The sequence below is a fragment of the Theobroma cacao genome, chromosome 1 (genome assembly GCF_000208745.1).
Source record: "Theobroma cacao cultivar B97-61/B2 chromosome 1, Criollo_cocoa_genome_V2, whole genome shotgun sequence".
Lineage (NCBI taxonomy): Eukaryota > Viridiplantae > Streptophyta > Magnoliopsida > Malvales > Malvaceae > Theobroma > Theobroma cacao.
The window spans coordinates 35,184,230-35,206,310 of NC_030850.1; the positions used below are offsets into that span (position 1 = coordinate 35,184,230).

The 22,081-nt window shown below is 37.0% G+C and overlaps 1 protein-coding gene across 2 annotated transcripts; it reads left to right on the forward strand.

Moving 5' to 3' along the window:
- Positions 969–21,725, forward strand: LOC18614266 (BEACH domain-containing protein C2). 2 transcript variants are annotated; one of them, XM_018125846.1, is made up of 32 exons: positions 969–1,055; positions 1,687–3,793; positions 4,502–5,289; positions 5,723–6,436; positions 6,753–6,887; positions 7,146–7,250; positions 7,472–7,585; positions 7,693–7,769; positions 8,585–8,666; positions 8,958–9,281; positions 9,589–10,211; positions 10,544–10,628; positions 10,899–11,093; positions 11,389–11,934; positions 12,026–12,169; positions 12,296–12,775; positions 13,828–13,973; positions 14,650–14,719; positions 14,885–14,968; positions 15,197–15,253; positions 15,381–15,449; positions 15,573–15,659; positions 15,743–15,859; positions 16,585–16,734; positions 16,937–17,021; positions 17,129–17,249; positions 17,403–17,499; positions 17,583–17,696; positions 17,873–18,242; positions 19,292–20,082; positions 20,209–20,331; positions 21,241–21,725. In XM_018125846.1, the coding sequence occupies exons 2-32, from the start codon at positions 1,747–1,749 to the stop codon at positions 21,316–21,318; spliced, it is 9,018 nt and encodes a 3,005-aa protein (XP_017981335.1). In that variant the 5' UTR covers positions 969–1,055; positions 1,687–1,746; the 3' UTR covers positions 21,319–21,725. The 2 variants fall into 2 exon arrangements, with proteins under 2 accessions (XP_017981335.1, XP_017981339.1); XM_018125850.1 differs by having other exon boundaries at positions 9,622–10,211.

Sequence of the window (22,081 nt, forward strand, 5' to 3'; positions counted from 1 at the left end):
TCCAAATAAAATGGAAACCGAACAAATGATTTATGATTAGAGTAAGAAAAATTTAATAAAATTTTATTTTTTTATGACTTTAATTTTTATTTATATTTCTGTCTCTATCTTTCAATCTTTGCACAATATTCAAATAAACTTCGATTTTAAATTTTTGAAAAAAAAATAACAAAAACATAATACTAATTAAAGAGCTTGATATTAAAATTTATTTAACATAATAAAATATGCAATATTTATGATTTTATTTAATTGATAATTTATTATTTTTTGAAAAATTGTTATAAAATAAAAATAATATCATAATTGATTAAAAATAGATAAATAACTATAATGTGATACTAGCACTCAAGTATTTGTCGTATTAATTGGTACATGATTTGAATTTCTTTTCTCTCAATTATAAAAAAAAAACCCTATTAATATAACACTGATAATTTGTTATATTTTTTCATCTAAAATACATATCATATGTATAATGTAAAATTCATTTATTTTACTAGCATGCTTTAAATAATTTTTTTTTGTATGTTTGCTACAAAAGAAAACCGAAAAGAAAATAAAAAATAATTTAACCTCTTTCATAATAATTTGTATAGTATATTTCACTTCATAAATGCTGCGTCCTATATTTCAATTTCAGTATTCTTTCCATAATTAATATCTTTCATTTTCTTCACTTAGAAGCAAAGATTAAAATTTTTAAATCATGTAAAAAAGAAAAAACACAAAGATTAAAACTTTTGCTGCAAGCAGAATAAATAAAGGAAATAAATTTTTTTTAAAGAAAAACTGCTTGGAGATATCATTTAACCACCTATCTTCCTTCCTTTGTTTTTGACTGGGCAACCATATGGGGGCCTATTGCTAATTACTTGCTAAATCCACCTTCTGTCTCGCGCCCATTTCGCAATCTCTCGTCTTCTCCGATTCTCTCTTTCTCATTTCTCTAAAGAACTTTTCCTTTTTGTTCTCTAATTTTCTTTACTTTCTCGATTTATTTATATATTTAACAGGAAACTTCAAAGTTGAACCGAAATGATTAATTTTCGGAGGTAAGTTCATCATCTTCTCCATTACAAACGTCACATTTTCGTATTTTCATGAATTGTTCAAATCAATGACCGTTAAACTCTGATCTGTGTAGTGATCGCAATTATTTATACTTAAATTAGGTTGGGTCGTTCTGTTCTTGTTTAATTATATCTTTCGTTAATATTAATTTGCTAATTCCAATGCCAATTGATCGATTCTGTTATGTGAGAAGAGATCATTCTTTTTCTCATATAATTAGGGAAAGTTGCATTCGTATTTGTAATTTTGAATGTCTACACGCTTCATGAGCTAGATCCGCGACTTTTCGTTAAATCTTACTCTTTGATTCAAATTTGAATTTTCTTTATCTGCAAGATTTGAGTCAGTTGCACTCAAGAGGGGGAAATAATTTTATATTCTGTATCTAGTTTCCTAACTATTAATGTTGAAAGTCAAGGATTAGGTTCTGTTTGGCTTAGTTCATGAAGGAATGTTTACAAATTTAGACGAGTTTCATGATTCTTCTTTGTTTTATGCTGAAAGAGTAATTTCGCTTGGTTGTCTATAGTTTAACTGTGAGATTCATAGTGGTTTAAGAATTGATTGGAGTGGCTGTTTGTTCTCATTCTTTTTGATTTTTCGTTTTTGCAGGTGGATTTTAGTGTAAATAAGTCAAATGAATATCTGCTAGGTCTGTAAAGTAATAATACAATGGAAGAAGAAGAAGAAAAGAAGTTTGGTGAAACTTCTGTAAGGGGTTCGGATACTCCTGAAGTAGCTTCTGTTGTGGAGGATAGGATAGGAAGATCTTATCAGCAGAATGTTAATGTTACAGATGGTGAGGAAGCTATTGTACGAAATGATAATGCAGTTCCACAAGGGGCTCATTCTGCATCTCTGATTGGGGATGAGGACCAATTTGAGCCTGTATCTTTAGAAAATCAAGATAAAGCTGCCGGGGAGTCTCATGGTGGTCATGTGGATTCGAATCGATCCTCAAATTCAGACTATGAGAGAGGCTCATCTGGCGGGGTTGAGGAATACTCTGAACATCTAACAAGGACATATGGGAAGGAGTATGATTCTTCCTCAATGCCTGAACCATGGCATGATCGTTCTACTTCAAGCCCTGGACCTGAAAGACAAACAGATTATACCATTAAGCAGTCAAGCTCGGCAACTAGTCTTGATTCTGCCTTTTATGCAGATTCTGTATACTCTCCCCTTGGTTCACCAATAATTCCTAAGGCAAAAGCTGCTATGCCAAATGTGTCTCCTGAGTTATTGCATTTAGTAGATTCTGCCATTATGGGGAAGCCTGAAAGCTTGGACAAGCTGAAGAATATTGTAAGTGGGGCTGAGACTTTTGGAAGCGGGGAGGATATGGAGAGTATTCCTTTCTTGGTTGTTGATTCACTTATTGCCACAATGGGTGGAGTTGAAAGTTTTGAAGAGGATGAGGACAACAATCCTCCTAGTGTGATGCTAAACTCTCGGGCTGCAATCGTGGCAGGCGAGCTTATTCCTTGGCTTCCCTGGGAAGGAGATAGTGACATTCTCATGTCTGCCAGGACACGGATGGTTAGAGGCTTGCTTGCTATATTACGAGCCTGTACGAGAAACAGGGCAATGTGCTCTATGGCTGGTTTACTAGGAGTTCTTTTAAGGTCAGCTGAGAATATTTTTGCTCAGGATGTTGGCTCAACGGAGCAGATGAAATGGGATGGAACTCCCTTATGCTATTGCATCCAACATTTGGCAGGGCATTCACTTAGTGTCATTGATTTACATAAATGGTTTCAGGTCATTACAGGAACACTTACTACTGCTTGGTCGCCACGCTTAATGCTTGCATTTGAGAAGGCAGTGAGTGGGAGAGAGTTGAAGGGACCAGCTTGCACTTTTGAATTTGATGGTGAAAGCTCTGGTTTGCTTGGTCCTGGGGAAAGTCGTTGGCCATTTAGCAATGGATATGCCTTTGCAACGTGGATCTACATTGAATCATTTGCAGATACATTAAATGCAGCAACTGCTGCCGCTGCAATTGCTGTTGCCGCAGCAGCCAAGTCAGGAAAATCATCAGCCATGTCTGCTGCTGCTGCTGCAAGTGCACTTGCTGGTGAAGGCACTGCGCACATGCCTCGTTTATTTAGTTTCTTATCTGCTGATAATCAGGGGATAGAGGCTTATTTTCATGCACAGTTTTTAGTGGTTGAAAGTGGGAGTGGAAAAGGAAAGAAGGCTTCTTTACATTTTACTCATGCATTCAAGCCTCAATGCTGGTATTTTATTGGTTTGGAGCATGTATGCAGGCAGGGACTTATTGGGAAAGCAGAGAGTGAATTGAGATTATATATTGATGGATCATTGTATGAAAGTCGTCCTTTTGAGTTTCCTCGCATCTCCAAGCCGCTTGCATTTTGTTGCATTGGGACAAACCCCCCTCCTACAATGGCTGGGTTACAACGCCGTCGTCGTCAGTGCCCTTTATTCGCTGAAATGGGCCCAGTATATATATTTAAGGAACCAATTGGGCCAGAAAGAATGGCACGTATGGCTTCTAGGGGAGGAGATGTGCTGCCTTCTTTTGGTAATGGTGCAGGACTTCCTTGGCTAGCCACTAACGATTATGTGCAAAGAATGGCAGAGGAAAGTTCTCTATTGGATGCAGAAATTGGAGGTTGCATTCACCTACTCTACCACCCCTGCCTGCTTAGTGGGCGATTCTGCCCAGATGCTTCTCCATCTGGTGCTGCAGGTGAATAAATTCATCTTTAATTTCAGTATTTACATAACTTTATAGCAAATGATTTTTGGATAGTAGACTCCAATAAAATGTCTGTGCATGTCAAGAAGATCGTGTGAGCGTACTTGTTTCGTATGCTTTTTTTTTTTTTTTTAATTATCCATTTTCCTGAATCAGAGTATGGTTTATGAGATTGAGCAGAGAAGGGAGATGGTCTTAATCTCAATGTCATTTTCCTTTCTCTCCCTCTGTCTGTGTGCTGTTTTAAAGTGGTGTTGGTTGCAGAATGCTTCTGCTTTTATGGGTATGCTTGTTTGTTTTCTATATTTGTTTCCCCCCCTCTCTCTCAGTGCATGCGTGAGTGTTGGAGAAGGGTTGGTGGGTGGATGGCATGTCAGTTTACTTGGCTGTGCATGTAAATTCATCTGCTGCTGTGGGCATACCCCTTTCATTTCTTACATTGGTTTACTTGATGTTCTTTCTTGTTCTTTTTTTGTTGGGTTAGCTCACTTCAAGACATAGCAGTATATTTTCAAGATGAGTGGAGAAAGACCTGTCCATGTTTATATTAGTGTCTTCAATCATGGTTATCATTTTTGTTTTCTTTCATATTTGACTTATGTGTTATATTTTAAGTTGGAATTGGTTGCCCCCCTTTTGTTTTCTATGTGTAAAGAATTTGTCTGTTCTTGCTTAAATTACCTATCTATGGTGATTTAGGTATGCTGCGCAGACCTGCTGAGGTTCTTGGGCAAGTCCATGTTGCAACACGGATGAGACCTGTGGAGGCTCTCTGGGCTTTAGCTTATGGAGGTCCGATGTCTTTACTTCCTCTGGCAGTCAGCAATGTGCGTAAAGATAGCCTGGAACCTGAACAGGGTAGTCTTCCGTTGTCTTTGGCTACAGCTACTCTTGCTGCGCCAATATTCAGAATTATTTCATTTGCTATCCATCACCCTGGGAACAATGAAGAGCTATGTCGTACGAGGGGACCTGAGATTCTGTCAAGAATCTTAAACTATCTTTTACAAACTTTGTCTTCTTTTGGTCCTGGAAAGCATAATGGCGTGGGAGATGAGGAGCTTGTTGCAGCTGTTGTTTCCTTATGTCAATCTCAGAAGCATGATCATGCACTTAAAGTTCAGCTTTTCAGTACACTACTTTTGGATCTTAAAATTTGGAGTTTGTGCAGCTATGGGCTCCAAAAGAAACTCCTATCATCTGTTGCAGATATGGTCTTCACAGAGTCATCAGTCATGCGAGATGCCAATGCTATGCAGATGCTTCTTGATGGCTGCAGAAGGTGCTATTGGACAATTCGTGAAAAGGACTCCCTTGATACTTTTTCCCTAAATGATGATATTCGCCCAATGGGTGAAGTGAATGCTTTGGTTGATGAGCTCTTAGTTGTCATTGAACTTCTAATAGGAGCAGCACCACCTTCATTGGCTGCAGATGATGTCCGTCGTTTACTTGGATTCATGGTTGATTGCCCACAACCTAACCAGGTGAGCTCATGTTGTTTCTGATTTCCTTTCACTAGTGCCTTTGAAGATGTGTAGTTCTTTCTTTTTTTAGGTACAAGTTGATCACCATGTTGGTTTAAGAGTGTTCTATTGTATTGAAGCTTGAGTATTCTTTTGATGGTTGGCTATCTTTCTAATTAGATTAACTTGTGAAAGCACCTTAATTCCTTAAGGAATAAATGTTCTGACGATGATGTGCTTAAAATTCTTTTTGTTTCTTTTTTGGAATAAATTTTGGGTTTCTATAATTTTTATACTATTGGAGTTTCCATTGTTGGATCAGGATACGATCAGGCGCAATTGGACCATGTGGTTATATGCGTGCCTCATATTTCTGGCTGATATCAGAGGGCATCTTGTATTGTGCTATTTTCTTATCGTTTTACTAGAAATAACTCACTAGTTTTTCGTTCAGGTTTGCAGGGTGTTACATTTGATGTACAGGCTAGTGGTTCAACCAAATACGGCCCGAGCTCAAACATTTGCAGAGGCATTCATGGGTTCTGGTGGGATAGAAACACTTCTTGTCCTCCTGCAACAAGAAGCTAAAGCCGGAGATCACCACATTCCTGAAACTAGCTCTAAGCCTGATGAAAGCTTGTCTGTTCGAAGATCTGAACCAGAACTAGATAGTGGTGGTAGGGATTCAGAAGGAATTCAGGATGGAGGATCTCCAAAGGAGAGGGATCAAATTTTGCAAAAGAAAAATTTTGAATCTCAACCTCTTGATAGTAGTAGTGGCCTTGTGGACATTTCTCCTATAGTGAAAATGGAAAGGATGTCTTCTGTTTCTGAAAATTCTTTTATGAAGAATTTGGGTGGAATAAGTCTTTCCATTAGTGCTGACAATGCAAGGAATAATGTTTATAATGTTGACAAAAGTGATGGAATTGTTGTTGGGATCATTGGGCTTTTAGGTGCTTTAGTAGCATGTGGGCATCTGAAATTTGGTTCGCATGTGTCCTCGGAGATGACAAGCAGCCTTTTTGGTGGTGCACTAAATGATGCAGGTGGCAGTATGTTTGAAGATAAAGTTTCTCTTCTGCTTTTTGCTTTGCAGAAGGCTTTCCAGGCTGCTCCTAATAGGCTTATGACGAGCAATGTCTACACAGCTTTATTGGGGGCCTCGGTATGATAATCTTTTACTTTAATATTGTCTTGTCATTGTTCTACAATGATGTTTCTGCATATATTTCTTATAGTTTTGTCTGTTGAAAAGCTTATTGGTCTACCATAGTATTAATTTTGTAGTACTTTCTTTTATTCTTTTTTAAGTATACATCAATAAATGGTGTTTTTTCTGCTTGGCTACCATGCTTATGATATTTAGCAAAAAATATTATTTCTGCTTTGGAGCTATGCTAGCTTCTAATGTTATCTTGCTCTTGCATATAATATTGAAAGCTAAAGTCCTTTACACTTCTTTCTTCTTTAAACTTCCTCAGATCAATGCTTCTTCAACAGAGGATGGGTTGAATTTTTATGATTCTGGTCATCGTTTTGAACATTTACAACTTTTGTTGGTTTTGTTGCGTTCACTACCATGTGCATCTAGAGCTTTCCAAAGCCGGGCACTACAGGTATGCTTGTCTGAATTTATTGATCTCAAATTTTGTTTTCTCTGGTGTTTGAGTTAATAGAAAATAAGCTTGAATACTAGTATATACTTATCAAAACAAAACATAAGTTACAACCATCGTCTCTGTTTGTGTCGTGAATTCATCAACTTCATCATATCTTGGTTTGTTGCCTTTTGCTTTCACTTTTAGGTTTTCTTATTATGCCTTTTCTGATTTTCCATTATAGTTTCTGAGCTACTTCTTTCTATATGATTTCAGGATCTTCTGATTTTGGCTTGCAGTCATCCAGAAAATAGAAGCAGTCTAACAAAAATGGAGGAATGGCCTGAGTGGATATTGGAGGTTCTTATCTCTAACCATGAGGTATCTTTTTCCAACTTCAAAAGGTTTTCTCTTTTCTCTATACTTGTGTGCTTCTTTCCCCTTGTCCTCTTTGATGTCCCATTGCATATAAATCTGGTAGTTGATGTTGGTTAGGATTGGAATTGTAGAGTTTTCTAACCAGTATTTGACCTTAGTGAGTAACTTTGAATATACAAGTATTCCTTGTATTAAATGTTACACCTTTTTACTTGACTTTGCAGTTGGATGCAAGAAAACAGTCTAATTCTGCAAGCTTATGGGACCTAGAGGACCTCGTACACAATTTCCTGGTAATTATGTTGGAGCATTCAATGCGCCAAAAGGATGGATGGAAGGTTTGTCTATATCCATCACTTTATTGTATCTTTTCATACACATTTGTTCACCGTTTCAAGCATGTCAGTTCCATTTATTTTTTCTGGTTATTGCTTCCATTTTACAGGATATTGAAGCTACAATTCATTGTGCAGAATGGCTCTCTATCGTTGGTGGATCTAGCACTGGGGATCAGAGAGTTAGGTATTAGAATTCTGTTCCATGATTTTTATTGCTGTAATTGTCTCAAATAATATCGTGTGCCATTTGTATGTGGTTGACCTTGACTAGAACTGCTCTTTTTGTGGGCCTTCTCCCTGGAGTGCTATGTAAAAAAAGTGTATCTCTATGTGGGAACATCTTCAAGATGCACTTTTAGGGAAAATAATCAAGTTAAGGAGAAATCTAGAAGTTTGTATTTATACTAAAGAAGTCTTTAGTTGCTATCTTTAGAATCACTGAGTCATGGGATTTTCTGATTTTTCTGTGTTAAGGTAACAAAAAACAATGGTGTTTTGAATTTAATATTAGGTGCCAAAATATGGAAACTTTGTTTGTTTTTTCTTTTTACTTGTTGCTAAGAATTTTGATACATCATGTAAATAACAAACTGAATAATTCACATAGGATATTTAAATGGCCACAGGACTGCAGTGATGTATTTAATATTTACTCATTGATTGTTTTGCATAATATGCTCTTCATGGAGCCAATAAAAAGTGTTATATCTGTAGAGTTCTTGGATAATTCTATAGTAAAATACTCTTGGCAACAGTTTCTGTTCATCTTGAAAGCTTATCTGTTATATATTGACTCATTGATTGTTTTGCATAATATGCTCTTCTTGAGCCAATAAAAGGTGTTTCTTCTGTACAGTTCTTGAGTAAGTCTTTATTAAAATACTCTCGACAAGTTGGCAACAGTTGTTCATCCTGAAAACTTGTCAGTTAGTATTTTTTTTGGAGAAATAAGTATAGTCATTAATTAATTGTTGACACCTATGTGGTTGTTTTCTGAAGGCGTGAAGAATCTTTGCCAATATTCAAGAGAAGGCTCTTGGGTGGTTTGCTGGACTTTGCTGCCAGAGAACTGCAGGCTCAGGTAACGTTTAGTTGTTATCAGTTGCAGGTTCTTTTTCCTGCTCTTTACTGATTCTAATAGTGATACAATAGCTTCTTCTTTTTACTAATCAACAGAGTTTCCTAGCGAATTCATATAGTAAAAAATTGATCCTCTTGGAATTTTGTTTAACCTTTTCTCTTTTTACTCTTCTTGCTACTAGCTGCTCTCTCTTTGCTTAGTTAGTGTCATCGTTGTTATTCTATTAAGTTTCTCACTACTAGAGGGAAAAAGTTTGCAGTAATCTTTAATTGAGCTTTTCTTCTGTAGCAGACTCAAGTTATTGCTGCTGCTGCCGCTGGGGTTGCAGCAGAAGGTTTGTCCCCAAAGGATGCTAAGGTAGAAGCAGAGAATGCTGCACAGCTTTCCGTGTTTTTGGTAGAGAATGCAATTGTCATTTTAATGCTTGTTGAAGATCATTTACGGTTACAAAGTAAACTTTCTTGTGCATCACACAAAGCCGAAGGCAAAGCATCTCCTCTTTCTCTTGCATCTCCCCCAAATACTCACTCAAATTCAACGGCATCAATTGGTAGAGAATCATTTGAAGCAGTGGATGATAGTGGATCTGGCAATTCTGGCGGACTCGCTCTGGATGTACGTATATTCTCATCAGAATGAAACATGTATATGCATAGTTTAGTGATTTATGTTTTTATGTAGTTCTTCATCTGTTAAACTTCTTTATCATCTATTATTTCCCTCGTTTGCTAGAATGTCTACTTAGGTTTTATAACTTGTAGCATTGGACATGTGACTGTTCTTCTTAGGCCTGATTGTTAGGTTTTTTTTAAACATTAAAGTTGAATATTGCTTTGACTTCCTTTCCACTATGCCTTTTTCTAATATTTGTTATCCACACCCCCCCCCCCCCCCCTTTTCCATGTTCTGTTTTCAAAATAAGGTCCTTGCTTCAATGGCTGATGCAAATGGGCAGATTTCTGCAACAGTTATGGAACGGCTTACTGCTGCTGCTGCTGCTGAGCCTTATGATTCTGTTTCCTCTGCTTTTGTGTCATACGGGAGTTGTGCTATGGATATAGCTGAGGGTTGGAAATACAGGAGCCGGTTATGGTACGGTGTTGGCCTTCCTTCAAAATCAGCTTGCATTGGTGGTGGTGGCAGTGGCTGGGAGTCATGGAATGCTGCTTTGCAAAAAGATGCTAATGGAAACTGGATTGAACTTCCTCTAGTGAAGAAGTCTGTAAGCATGCTCCAAGCTTTATTGTTAGATGATTCTGGACTTGGTGGCGGTCTTGGTATTGGTGGTGGATCAGGTACTGGGATGGGAGGAATGGCAGCACTTTACCAGTTACTGGACAGTGACCAACCATTTTTATGCATGCTTCGCATGGTACTTCTTTCAATGAGGGAAGAAGATAATGGAGAAGACAGTATGCTCATGAGGAATGTAGGCATAGACGATGGAATGTCGGAAGGATTGTATCGCCAAGGAGGCAACATCATATCCTTAGATAACAGTGCTAGAATGGCAGTGAGAAAACCACGGTCAGCTTTGTTGTGGAGGTAAATTGAGCAGTGGACTATCATAACCAATAACCACATGACACATAAATATACATATCTATGCACCAATGCTACTCTTTCTCTCTCCCTCTCTCTACATTTTAACAATTACATAGATTGAGTTTGATTATCTTTCAATGTAGTTCTACATCTCTTTACTTTTCCTATAATGTGCTCCTGTTTATATTTTTCTTGTTCCCTATATGCATAAGCACATTGTAACAGATATGGTTTGGTGCTCTGACTGTGTAGTCCAGTCGGACTGTTTCTGCTTCACTTGCAAGATTCATACACAAGGAGTTTTTGAACTTATTCATTTTAATTATGTGCAGTGTGCTTTCTCCTATTCTGAACATGCCAATTTCTGATTCGAAGAGACAAAGAGTTTTGGTAGCATCTTGTGTTCTCTATTCTGAGGTTAGTTCTAAGTGAATCAGCTTAGTATGCAATAGTAGCAAATTATTTACCTGATTAGTTTTTATGGTTTACTTCTTCTTTATCAACTTTTTGTGGCATGGCAATGTGTTGTCTTCTTTGCTTAGTTCTCATCTATTAACGTATTCATTCTATCATGATATTATAATTGAACGTTTAGTTAGTTTCGTTTTGCCCTTCCTACTTTATCTATGATTATCTGGGTTGTTGATTGATGTTTTTGCAGTGACCTAATTGAGGTATATGCTGCAGGTATGGCATGCTGTTGGGAGGGACAGAAAGCCACTTCGTAAACAGTATCTTGAGGCCATTGTACCACCTTTTGTTGCTGTTTTGAGGCGGTGGCGACCACTTTTGGCAGGAATTCATGAACTTGCTACTGCCGATGGTTTGAATCCTCTTACTGTTGATGATCGTGCATTGGCTGCTGATGCATTGCCATTAGAGGTTAATAATCGTTACCATTTTTAACTCCTTTCTTAGAACAATCCATGCTTGTAAGGTGTCAATTTTGTCTTTCCTTGTGCCAGAAGTGCTAATTGCCTTCGTCAATATGTGTATGCTTGCGTTGCATGCTTCTCTGTTTTTGCATGAATCTCTTCAGGGAGTTGACATTTCTTTTCTAGGAAATTTTTGTCGGAGTTGGTTGTTGACGATATTCTACATTTTTAATCTTCTTTTCATCTTTTTGTTATTGGTGCATTATTTAAGTTTCTTCAATTGTCTTATTTTTTTTTTTCAGGCAGCTCTTGCAATGATCTCTCCAGCTTGGGCTGCTGCTTTTGCATCACCACCAGCTGCAATGGCATTGGCAATGATTGCTGCTGGCGCTAGTGGAGCAGAAACTCCGGCCCCCCCAACAACCACACAACTTAAACGTGACTCCTCAATGCTTGAGCGTAAAACAACTAAGTTTCAAACATTTTCAAGCTTTCAAAAACCTCTGGAGGTGCCTAACAAATCACCATCACTTCCAAAAGACAAGGCAGCTGCAAAAGCTGCTGCCTTAGCAGCTGCACGTGATCTTGAACGCAGTGCAAAGATTGGTTCTGGAAGAGGTCTCAGTGCCGTTGCAATGGCTACTTCTGCACAGCGGAGGAATGCTAGTGATATGGAGCGTGTGAAGAGATGGAATGCTTCTGAAGCCATGGGAGTTGCATGGATGGAATGTCTGCAACCAGTTGATACAAAATCTGTCTATGGGAAAGATTTTAATGCTTTGTCCTATAAATTTATTGCTGTCCTTGTTGCAAGTTTTGCTTTAGCAAGAAACATTCAGCGGTCGGAGGTTTGATTACTGCTGGCTGTCATGATTGTCACTAGTTGTTTAGGCAACAGTAAAAGTTATTGACATAGATTTATCTATTTTTGCTTTTCAGATTGATAGGCGCACACAAGTTGATTTAGTTGCACGACATCGGTTATTTACTGGGATTCGTGCATGGCGCAAACTTATCCATTGCTTAATAGAGATGAAATGTCTCTTTGGGCCATCCGGGGACCAAATTTCTAGTCAGGAACGTGTAAGTTTTGAGACTCTCTTTTCTTTTCTTCTTCTGTAGGGCAAAAGTATATGTTGCTGGATAACTGATTTTGTTTCTTCTCCCCTTGTCTAACCTTTTTTCTTTTTCCTTTTATGGTATGTGTAGATTTTCTGGAAGCTAGACTTTATGGAAAGTTCTTCGAGAATGAGACCATGTTTGAGAAGGAATTACATAGGGACTGATCATTTTGGTGCTGCTGCTAATTTTGAGGATCAAAGTGAGGTGAAAAACAATCAAGAGGATGTCATAAGCTCATCTAATGCTCCTATTCTGGCAGCAGAAGCAATCTCCACGGAATTAATGAATGAAGATGATGAACAGGCAGAAATTGATCATGTAGATAACAGATCCTATGAAAATGACCAAAGTGGGGAAGATCAGCCAAGGCTGTCTGACATATCTGAGCAACCCTTGCAGAAATCAGTGGAATCCATTGATTCTAAACTTGCCAGTGAGCAAGACTTGGTCCAAAGTTCATCAGCAGTTGCTCCTGGGTATGTTCCTAGTGAACTTGATGAGAGAATTGTGTTTGAACTTCCTTCATCTATGGTTCGGCCACTGAAGGTTATACGAGGAACCTTTCAAGTAAGTTTCTAAAATTGCATTTAAAAAATCCTTGCAGACTATATGCACTGAGCTTGTTGCTTTACACTGGGCTTCATCATTCTTTGATTGTGATTTTCTTAACTTTAGCGCCATCAAATTCTGAAACCTAGATGATAGCTTAAAAACTTTGGATAGGATTTTCTTTAATTAGGGTGACATGTTCTGCATATAATGCATAACAGGACCAAGACAGTTGGCTGATGACAAGGACCATGCAATTTTCTGGAATCTTCACGGAAGAGTGGCTTTTTGTGATGTTAGCACTTTGTGGATTTTGGCAAAACTGCATTAGCTTAAATGAATATAATTTAAAAATTCCTTTGAATGAGGACAGCATGCTATTAGGATTAGACTGTCTCCAAAAAGGAACCTGCATGAGTTGCAAAAGCCAATTGTAAAAGGTGATAAACTATGCAGTGTAGCGGAGAACTTGTTTTATGAGATGATAATATGTATGAAAGTGAGACATAATGGAGAGATTTAACAAGGATATATAGATCCTGCCTTAGAATCTTCAGATAGGAAACTTCCCCTGGGCTATTTGATTTTAGATAGGAAACTTCCCTTGTTTAAGTTACCAATCTAATACATCTTTTTTATAACTCTTTTAGCTTTGCTACACCTCAACCTATGGGGATTCTAAAACTAAGTAGCCATTAACATTTTTCACGCTTCCAAGGCCAGAAGTATGGCCATTGAGAATACTAGCATGCATCCTTATTGAGAATACTAGCATGCATCCTTATATTATCCTGCAGTCTTTAGATATTGTAAAAGAGGGGGTTTAGGAATGAGTAAGAGAGAATCCTGATTTCACCTTCTGTCCCCTTCTGCCCATTGTAAATGACTGTGGCTGCTAGGTTTTCTATAGATTTAAGATAAAAGAGTAATTCTTTGCATTTGTGTTTTTAAAACATGACTGGAAACCATGCTTTCAAATTTAGTGTGACCTTTCACTTATCATTTAAATATTTGTTATCTCATCCAAGAAAAAGGGTTATCAAGCGTATGAACTGTTCTCCTTTTTTCAGGTAACCACTAAGAAAATAAATTTTATAGTTGATAACACTGAAAGCAACATAACCATGGATGGTTCGGAAGGCAACTCTGAAGTGAGAAATGACGAAAAGGACCGTAGTTGGTTGATGGCTTCTCTTCATCAAATGTATAGCCGAAGGTGAAGCTATAGTGAAAATGTTGTGTTAGTTTTTATTTTCATTTTTGTTCATGCTGGCTTTATAAAATTTGAGCATCCCTATCATGGTCATTGGCTTTGAGCAACAATATTTGACATTCTAAGTAGTTGTATGATCATCATTGTGAGACAAAAACTTGTCTAGATATTACCAACATTTCTTGATTTCATATTAACACGCATGCGAGCACATATTTGTAAACAAGATGGTTGCCTAGGACATGGAATGAGAAAAAGATGTCTGCTGGCATTTTAGGGTTTTTGTAAATTGGCCTTTATTTCTGTGTCTCATTGTTCCTGTTAACAACCATAGGTTTTACCAGAAATACATCAATGTTCTAAACATGTCAATATAAATGTCTCTACACTGTACTGCAAAAGATGGAGATGACCTGCACATTGGGATGTTGCTTGACTGTAAAAGCCACTAAAATGTAGGCTGAATTTCAGGTCTTCTCTCTGTGTGTGCTTATTGCTTTTAAGTTATAATATTATAAGAAGTTTAGAGAGATGTTTGATGTTACATACTGCATAGTAATCCATAACATAATATTTCTTGTTGCTGCATTGGAAGAGTTTTAAGTCTTCATCACCTAATATTGCTTTTGCTTTAGCATCTGTTGTTGCATCTCATTTTTCTGGTTTGTTTTTGCCATAGATATCTCCTAAGAAGAAGTGCTCTTGAGCTGTTCATGGTTGACCGTTCTACCTTCTTCTTTGATTTCGGGGTATGTTCATATTGGATGCACCTTCAAAATTTATTGCTTTCTGATTAGGAGAAGTATGCTTTAGATCGTTGTTGACCTGACACACTATATTTATCTCTTGTTTGAATCGTTGGCTCCCTCTTTTTTTACTTCTTTTCTTTTGTTTAAAAAAAATGATTGATCCAGAGTTCTGAGGGCCGAAGAAATGCCTACCGAGCTATCGTTCAAGCAAGACCTCCTCATTTGAACAACATTTATCTTGCAACTCAGGTTTGCACTTTGCCTGAAATTTTTTTACGTAGGGGGGGCTTGCATGCATGCACATACACACAAAGTGAATATCATTTGTTTTAAAAAGAAGAGTAGAAAATTTATGGATATTTTATGTTCATAAAATTGGGTTCATTGCAAGGTACCCAAGGTTGTGTATGTTGACTGCTTCTTACAAGGATTCATTTTCTATTCACATTCACTTGCATATTTTGTTTTCTGCTGTAGAGACCTGAACAACTCCTGAAAAGAACTCAACTAATGGAGCGCTGGGCTAGGTGGGAGGTATGAGTTACAGTTATGTAATATATATATGCATATATATATATATATATATATGTATATATATATATATATTCACATGTAATAATGAAGCAGCATTTTCACTGACAAAATTGAAATCCTTCTGCAGATCAGCAATTTTGAATATTTAATGCAGCTAAATACATTGGCTGGGCGTAGTTATAATGACATAACTCAGGTGCGATGTTTTTGAGTGTGCATTTTGATGGCTTATCACTCCAATTTTATGGGGCACTGTTGTGCATAATATCCCTAAGCTACATTTCCTGTCTTTGTCTCCCCTTTTGTTTTTTACTTACAGTATCCAGTATTTCCATGGATTCTTTCTGACAACAGTTCAAAGAGTTTGGATCTTTCTGATCCTTCAGCTTACCGGGATCTTTCAAAGGTGGTTAGACTTCAATCTTGCTGGCACTTACTTTATATCTGCACTCTTCTTTTCTGCCATTATAACTTCATGTGTATTTGCAGCCTGTTGGGGCATTGAATCCAGATCGGCTGAAGAAATTCCAAGAGAGATATGCTAGCTTCGATGATCCAGTTATCCCCAAGTTCCATTATGGCTCACATTATTCAAGTGCTGGAACTGTAGGTTTTCTATTCTGTTTAACAGTTGTGGTTGTACTTTCATATTGGTTATTTAAATCGCTTGAGATGGGGGCACCGTTGGATGTATACGTGCAATTCATGAATGGGGTCGATTTATTTAGTTTGTTTCTTCATATGTACTTGGACATTTGTATACATGTGCATGTGTGTCGCCTGTTGAGTGATTGTCTTTAAAAATTAAATTCTTGGATGTCTTTTACTATCTTCTGTTTTATTATTCTTCTGTCAGCCGTACTGATTGTGTTTTGCAAGGTAGACTAATCCCCTTTATAGAGCCAACGAGTTCTTTTTGCACCTGAAAGCTGTAGTTTATCTCCTTCAATGTAATTGGTATGAACTTTTACTGTTTTATGGTGCATCTGCCATTTCACCAGGTTGCCTGCTTCATTTCAAAAGTAGTATTTTTACTTAGTTTTCAGCATTAATATACATCTTTCCTTGGAATTATTTGCATAGATTAATTTAAAACAGTGATGGTAGCAGGGCTTTCATTGCGTCTAATTTCTTATGTTCTATTCTTTGGTTGAATTCTTTATATGTTTTCGATCCAAATTTCTAATTTTACGGCAATTAGTCAATTAGTTGAATTTTGCTATCATAGTTGAAGTCTAAATGTGGAATTAGGTGAATTTTTCTATCATAGTTTGAAGTCTAAGTGCAGATTCTTTGTTATAACTTTCTGTTTATCTGGTGTTTTCTTGCAGGTGTTGTATTATCTTGTTAGAGTTGAGCCATTTACAACTCTTTCAATTCAGCTGCAAGGTGGAAAATTTGATCATGCAGACCGGATGTTTTCAGATGTTGCTGCTACTTGGAACGGAGTTCTTGAGGACATGAGTGATGTGAAGGAATTGGTATGTGTTTTTCTTTTTTCTTCTGCATGAGAACATCGAACTTCTCCTATGGAGAAAATGAAGCACATTTTAATCTTGTCTGTGATTGTTGGTTGTCTTGTCTTGCCAGATCAGTTTTGGCTGCAATTATCTGCATTTGTATTTCAAAAGATTATCAGAAGTTTTTTCTTTCATTTGCATTTTTTTATCTATTTTTTCTTAGGTTCCTGAGCTGTTCTACCTTCCTGAGATGTTAACCAATGAAAATTCAATTGACTTCGGAACAACACAATTAGGAGGAAAGCTTGGTATGTGGTATCTGTTTTCATTGTCTAATAAATGCCAGTTGCACTGAGTTCTGATTTTTATTTTTATTTTTTTGAAAGTTCTGATTTTTATTTTTTTCAACATGCAGGTTCTGTCAAACTCCCACCATGGGCTCAAAACCCGGTTGATTTCATTCATAAACATCGGATGGCTCTTGAGAGTGAGCATGTGTCTGCGCATTTGCATGAATGGATTGACCTCATATTTGGGTATTCTTTTTTCTGTTCCCTAAGAAAAATTATTGCTTTCTCTTTTCCTTTGTAATCTTTACCATGACATTCTTTGAATAATAAATTATTCATGGAGATTCTTGTTTAAAGCAATCTTACCCCGAATTTACACTAGTGAATTGGAATGTTCAGGTATAAGCAACGAGGCAAAGAAGCTATATTGGCAAATAATATGTTCTTTTACATTACTTATGAAGGGACAGTTGATATTGATAAGATCTCTGATCCAGTAAGTTTGATTTGCTATTTTTTCTAAACGTCTGCCCTATTTGGAAATTCTTCCTCATTTCTTACACATGTATATAAATAAAGGTACAACAGCGTGCTACACAAGACCAGATTGCTTATTTTGGACAAACTCCATCCCAACTTCTTACCGTCCCTCACATGAAGAAGATGCCACTTTCAGAGGTTCTTCATTTGCAGGTAGCAATTCCATTTTCAGTTCATCTTTTATGTTTTTAGCATTGATGCAGTGTTATGTATGACTTGTATCTGCAATTACTTCTCATGTGATAATAAGGTCCTCCTATCCATAAATGACAATCTTTTCTGTGAAAATCAATAAGTTAAAACTGATTCTGATTAATATATAATGTCAGACAATCTTTCGGAATCCAAGAGAAATCAAACCATATGCTGTCCCAGGCCCTGAACGCTGCAATTTGCCAGCAGCAGCTATTCATGCGTCTTCAGATGCTATCATAATAGTTGACACAAATGCGCCAGCAGCTCATATTGCACAGCACAAGTGGCAGCCAAACACTCCCGATGGCCAGGGAACACCATTTTTATTTCAACATGGAAAGTCAATAACAAGCTCTGCTGGTGGAGCACTTATAAGAATGTTCAAAGGGCCAGCTGGCCCTGGTACTGATGAGTGGCAGTTTCCCCAGGCACTAGCATTTGCTTCTTCTGGGATCAGAAGCTCATCTATTGTTTCCATCACAAGTGATAAAGAAATTATCACAGGTAAACTATTGATTCCTACTATTGTTTTGCCGACTTAAAATTATAGTTAAATCTGATTTCTCTGGTAAACTTCTTACTCTCACTTGTAAATCTTAAATCGGACAAAGTAATCCATCTTGTGCTTGCTGAGAGTCTGCTGCAAGTTCAGTTTTGCTAATTCTTTATCACAGTAGAATCTTTCCATTGGTCGTTGTAGTTATTATTTGGAAAGGAGGCTTAATATATGCACCACTGTCTGAACTCTGAAGATTGAAGAACACTTTATATGCTTAAATTGAACTTTTCTTGTAAACCCTTTTTCTAGTCAACTCAGTGAACTAGGATTGTAGTTAAAAATGTGCATAGTTGTCTCTAACAAATCTTGGTCCATGCCTGGGTAAATGAGGGAAATTATGGTATTGATGGCTTGGGTAAATGAAAAAGGTTGGACAGCTAGCCTGTCTAAAACTATCTTGTCTTCTCATGAACATTTTGCGCTAGTCTAATTTCTCAATTTCGTGGCAATAGAATGCTGCAGGGATAACTATGTTTTATGATGATGATAACAGTGTCAGTGCCTCATCTTCTGAACCTTTACAAGACCAGCTTATGCTGTTCAATATTTAAATATTTAGGGTGAAGAATTGGTTAAAAAAATATATCAATCACTGAAAAATCTGTTGATTAATCTCTAGTTCGGAGGCATGATCTAATATAGTATGTTAAAAGGGTTTAAGGTTTAGGGTTTAAAAATTTAAAGATTATAGCATTGATTTAAGTACTTTCAATACCCTTCTCTTGAATTTGCCATTATGGCTCCCCCCATGCCCTTATACATTTCAATTTTGCTTGGCTGCTCGACCATTGTTGATAAAATTTGTAGCTCCTGGGGACGTTTAATTTTAAATGTCAATTTTCAGTTTTATAGATAATGGTCATCAGTCATGTGCTTTTGTTGGAAGTGCTGCTTTTTTAGGCTTCCCCGGCCATTGAATCCAACTGCTGGCACTACTATCTGCATTTCTTGTGTTATAAAGTATCTCCTCATAGACTTTCTGGATTTTAACTAGGTGGACATGCGGATAACAGTATCAAGCTACTGTCATCTGATGGAGCAAAGACACTTGAAACGGCTTTTGGACACTGTGCTCCTGTCACTTGCCTTGCTCTATCATCAGATAGCAACTATCTTGTGACAGGATCCCGGGACACTACTGTATTACTATGGAGGATTCATAGGGCATTCACATCCCGCTCAAGCAGCACATCAGAACCAACTGCTGGCACTGGCACACCAACCTCAACTAGTAGTGGTACTTTAGCTAACATCTTGGCAGACAAAAGCAGGAAGCGACGCATAGAAGGTCCCATACATGTGCTTCGGGGTCACCACAGGGAAATTCTTTGTTGCTGTGTCAGTTCAGATCTAGGTATTGTTGTTTCTTGTGGCCATTCCTCAGATGTTCTCTTGCATTCTACAAGAAGGGGTCGTTTGATGAGACAGTTTGTGGGTGTGGAAGCTGATGCTGTCTGCCTTTCATCTGAGGGAATCGTTTTAACCTGGAACCAATTTCAACATACTCTTAGCACATTCACTCTCAATGGGGTTCTGATTGCAAGAGCAGAACTTCCTTCCTTGGGTGGTGTCAGTTGCATGGAAATTTCTGTGGATGGTGAGAGTGCTTTAATTGGAATGAACTCATCTTTGGGCAACAATGGAGTGTGCAATAGCAACCAAGACTTGAGTTTTAAAAAACCTGTGATTGATAACTTGGATCTTGAGTCAGAAGAAACCAACGAAAGCAACAGATTGGATATTCCATCACCCTCAATTTGCTTTTTGAATCTGCATACTCTGAAGGTATAAGAACCTTTTCACTGATTTATCTATTATATGCAACAAGCATGTTAGACACACGCATCATGATTCACGAATACTTTTTCATTTTGCTCAAACAGTGACCTGGTGAAAATCTTTCATTTGCAGGTGTTTCATGTGTTGAAACTGGGAGAAAGACAGGATATTACAGCTCTTGCTTTGAACAAGGATAACACGAATCTTCTAGTGTCGACTGCAGATAAGCAGTTGATAATTTTCACGGATCCAGCTGTAAGACTTTCTTTTTTCCATATCTTGGCTCTCCATCAATCATTTAGTCTAAATATTAATTATTTATCTATTAGCAGAAAATTTCTCCTATCTTGGCATTGCTTGATTGATAACATCTTGTTGATTTATTTCTCATATGACCTATTTAATTTGCCATAAATTAATCTTTGGGAAACAAGCATTATATCAAGTGTTTTGTGGACTAAATAAAGAAAAAGAAAACATACTCCAGTGGGATTACAATTTGAGACTAGGCTATTTTTCAAACTAGAATGATAACTTTAAAAAACATTTAAGTTGAAGCATAGAATAGCCTTATTTTTTCTTTCCTTTTATCATGTGTTAATTACATGCTACAACTATTCCATTTGTTTAAATTTGATCAATTATAAAATAGTTTTGACTAATTATTTAGATAAATGTTAAAACAAGCCAAGCTTGGTCAAAACTTCAGAATCCCTACTCCTTTAGACTTCCTTGTATCAGAAAAAAAAAATACTTAAAAACAATCCAACTTAAGGATATCTGAAATTTTCCGTGAACAATATGAAAAGCAAGCACTGAAATAACCTGTCTCACAGTTGGCTGGTCCAGATTAAAAATATGAAAATGAGCCTCCTAATGAGCGGCCTTAGAGTTGGCTGGTGGTTCTTCCTACCTGATAGAAATATATTTCCGCTTCATTGGACATTTGCTGCTAAGACTTCTACTTGGTGTGTGCTCCTTATGCTGTGGGGTACCATGAATAAACTGAGTGATACTTGTAGGAAAACTGTCTTAAGTTGAATGATTGTTAAACGGTACAACATTTTAAAGTTATGTTTTGTATTCAAAATTATTGATTATTTGAATTTATGTTGTTTTACTTGGATGTTGAACTTAATCTTATCTTGGCTTTGCTATATCCAGTTGAGTTTGAAAGTGGTGGATCAGATGCTTAAGCTTGGCTGGGAAGGTGAAGGGCTCAGCCCTCTTATAAAGTCATAGTGTTCGGCCATTGAATTTTGATTGGTTTGAGAATGACTATAGAAGATGCACCATAGACTCCACGAGGGTCGATGCTATAAAGAGCCTGGCGTCTGCCTTGAGTAAGAGAAGAATTCAAGTCAATAACATGACTAACGACGCCAGCTGCCTTCGTGTATGTAAAATATGTATGTATTCACAAGTGGGAACAACCCTATATGTGATTGACAGCGGGGTTGTTAGGCAGATTCTTTTATTTGATTAGTGGTAAGTTTCTTACCATTGAGATTGATGAACTATACTCCGAGGCTTGAGATCTTCATTTTTGCTTTTGGATAAAATAGAGAATGAAAATAGGACAAGCTATTTTGTTTCCTATCTTTTGTGTATGTATAATTGGACTGAGCACATTAGCTCTTTCTTCCTCACTCCGTTGCCTCTCTTCTTTCACCTTTTTGCGTTTTTCCTCTTTTTGAATAACCATCCAGTCCAGTACTCCTCTCTCAAGGAAAGCACTACCATTGGAGATGCCATGTAAGCAAAATCACTTGCACATTGCACTCTCTTATGATAGTATAATTACTTGTTTAGTTACAATATTGTTTTTAAATTTCTTGTTATTTTTAATTAATTAACTTTTTTAAGAAATCATTGCCTCCCGATTTTAATTCTACTATAAATGATATATTCTTGAATAAGATCATCTCTCACAGGAAAAAGCATAAATTATATTATAAATTTTTGAATTTTTCGAAACGCCAAACTACTTTCCGGAAAAAACTTA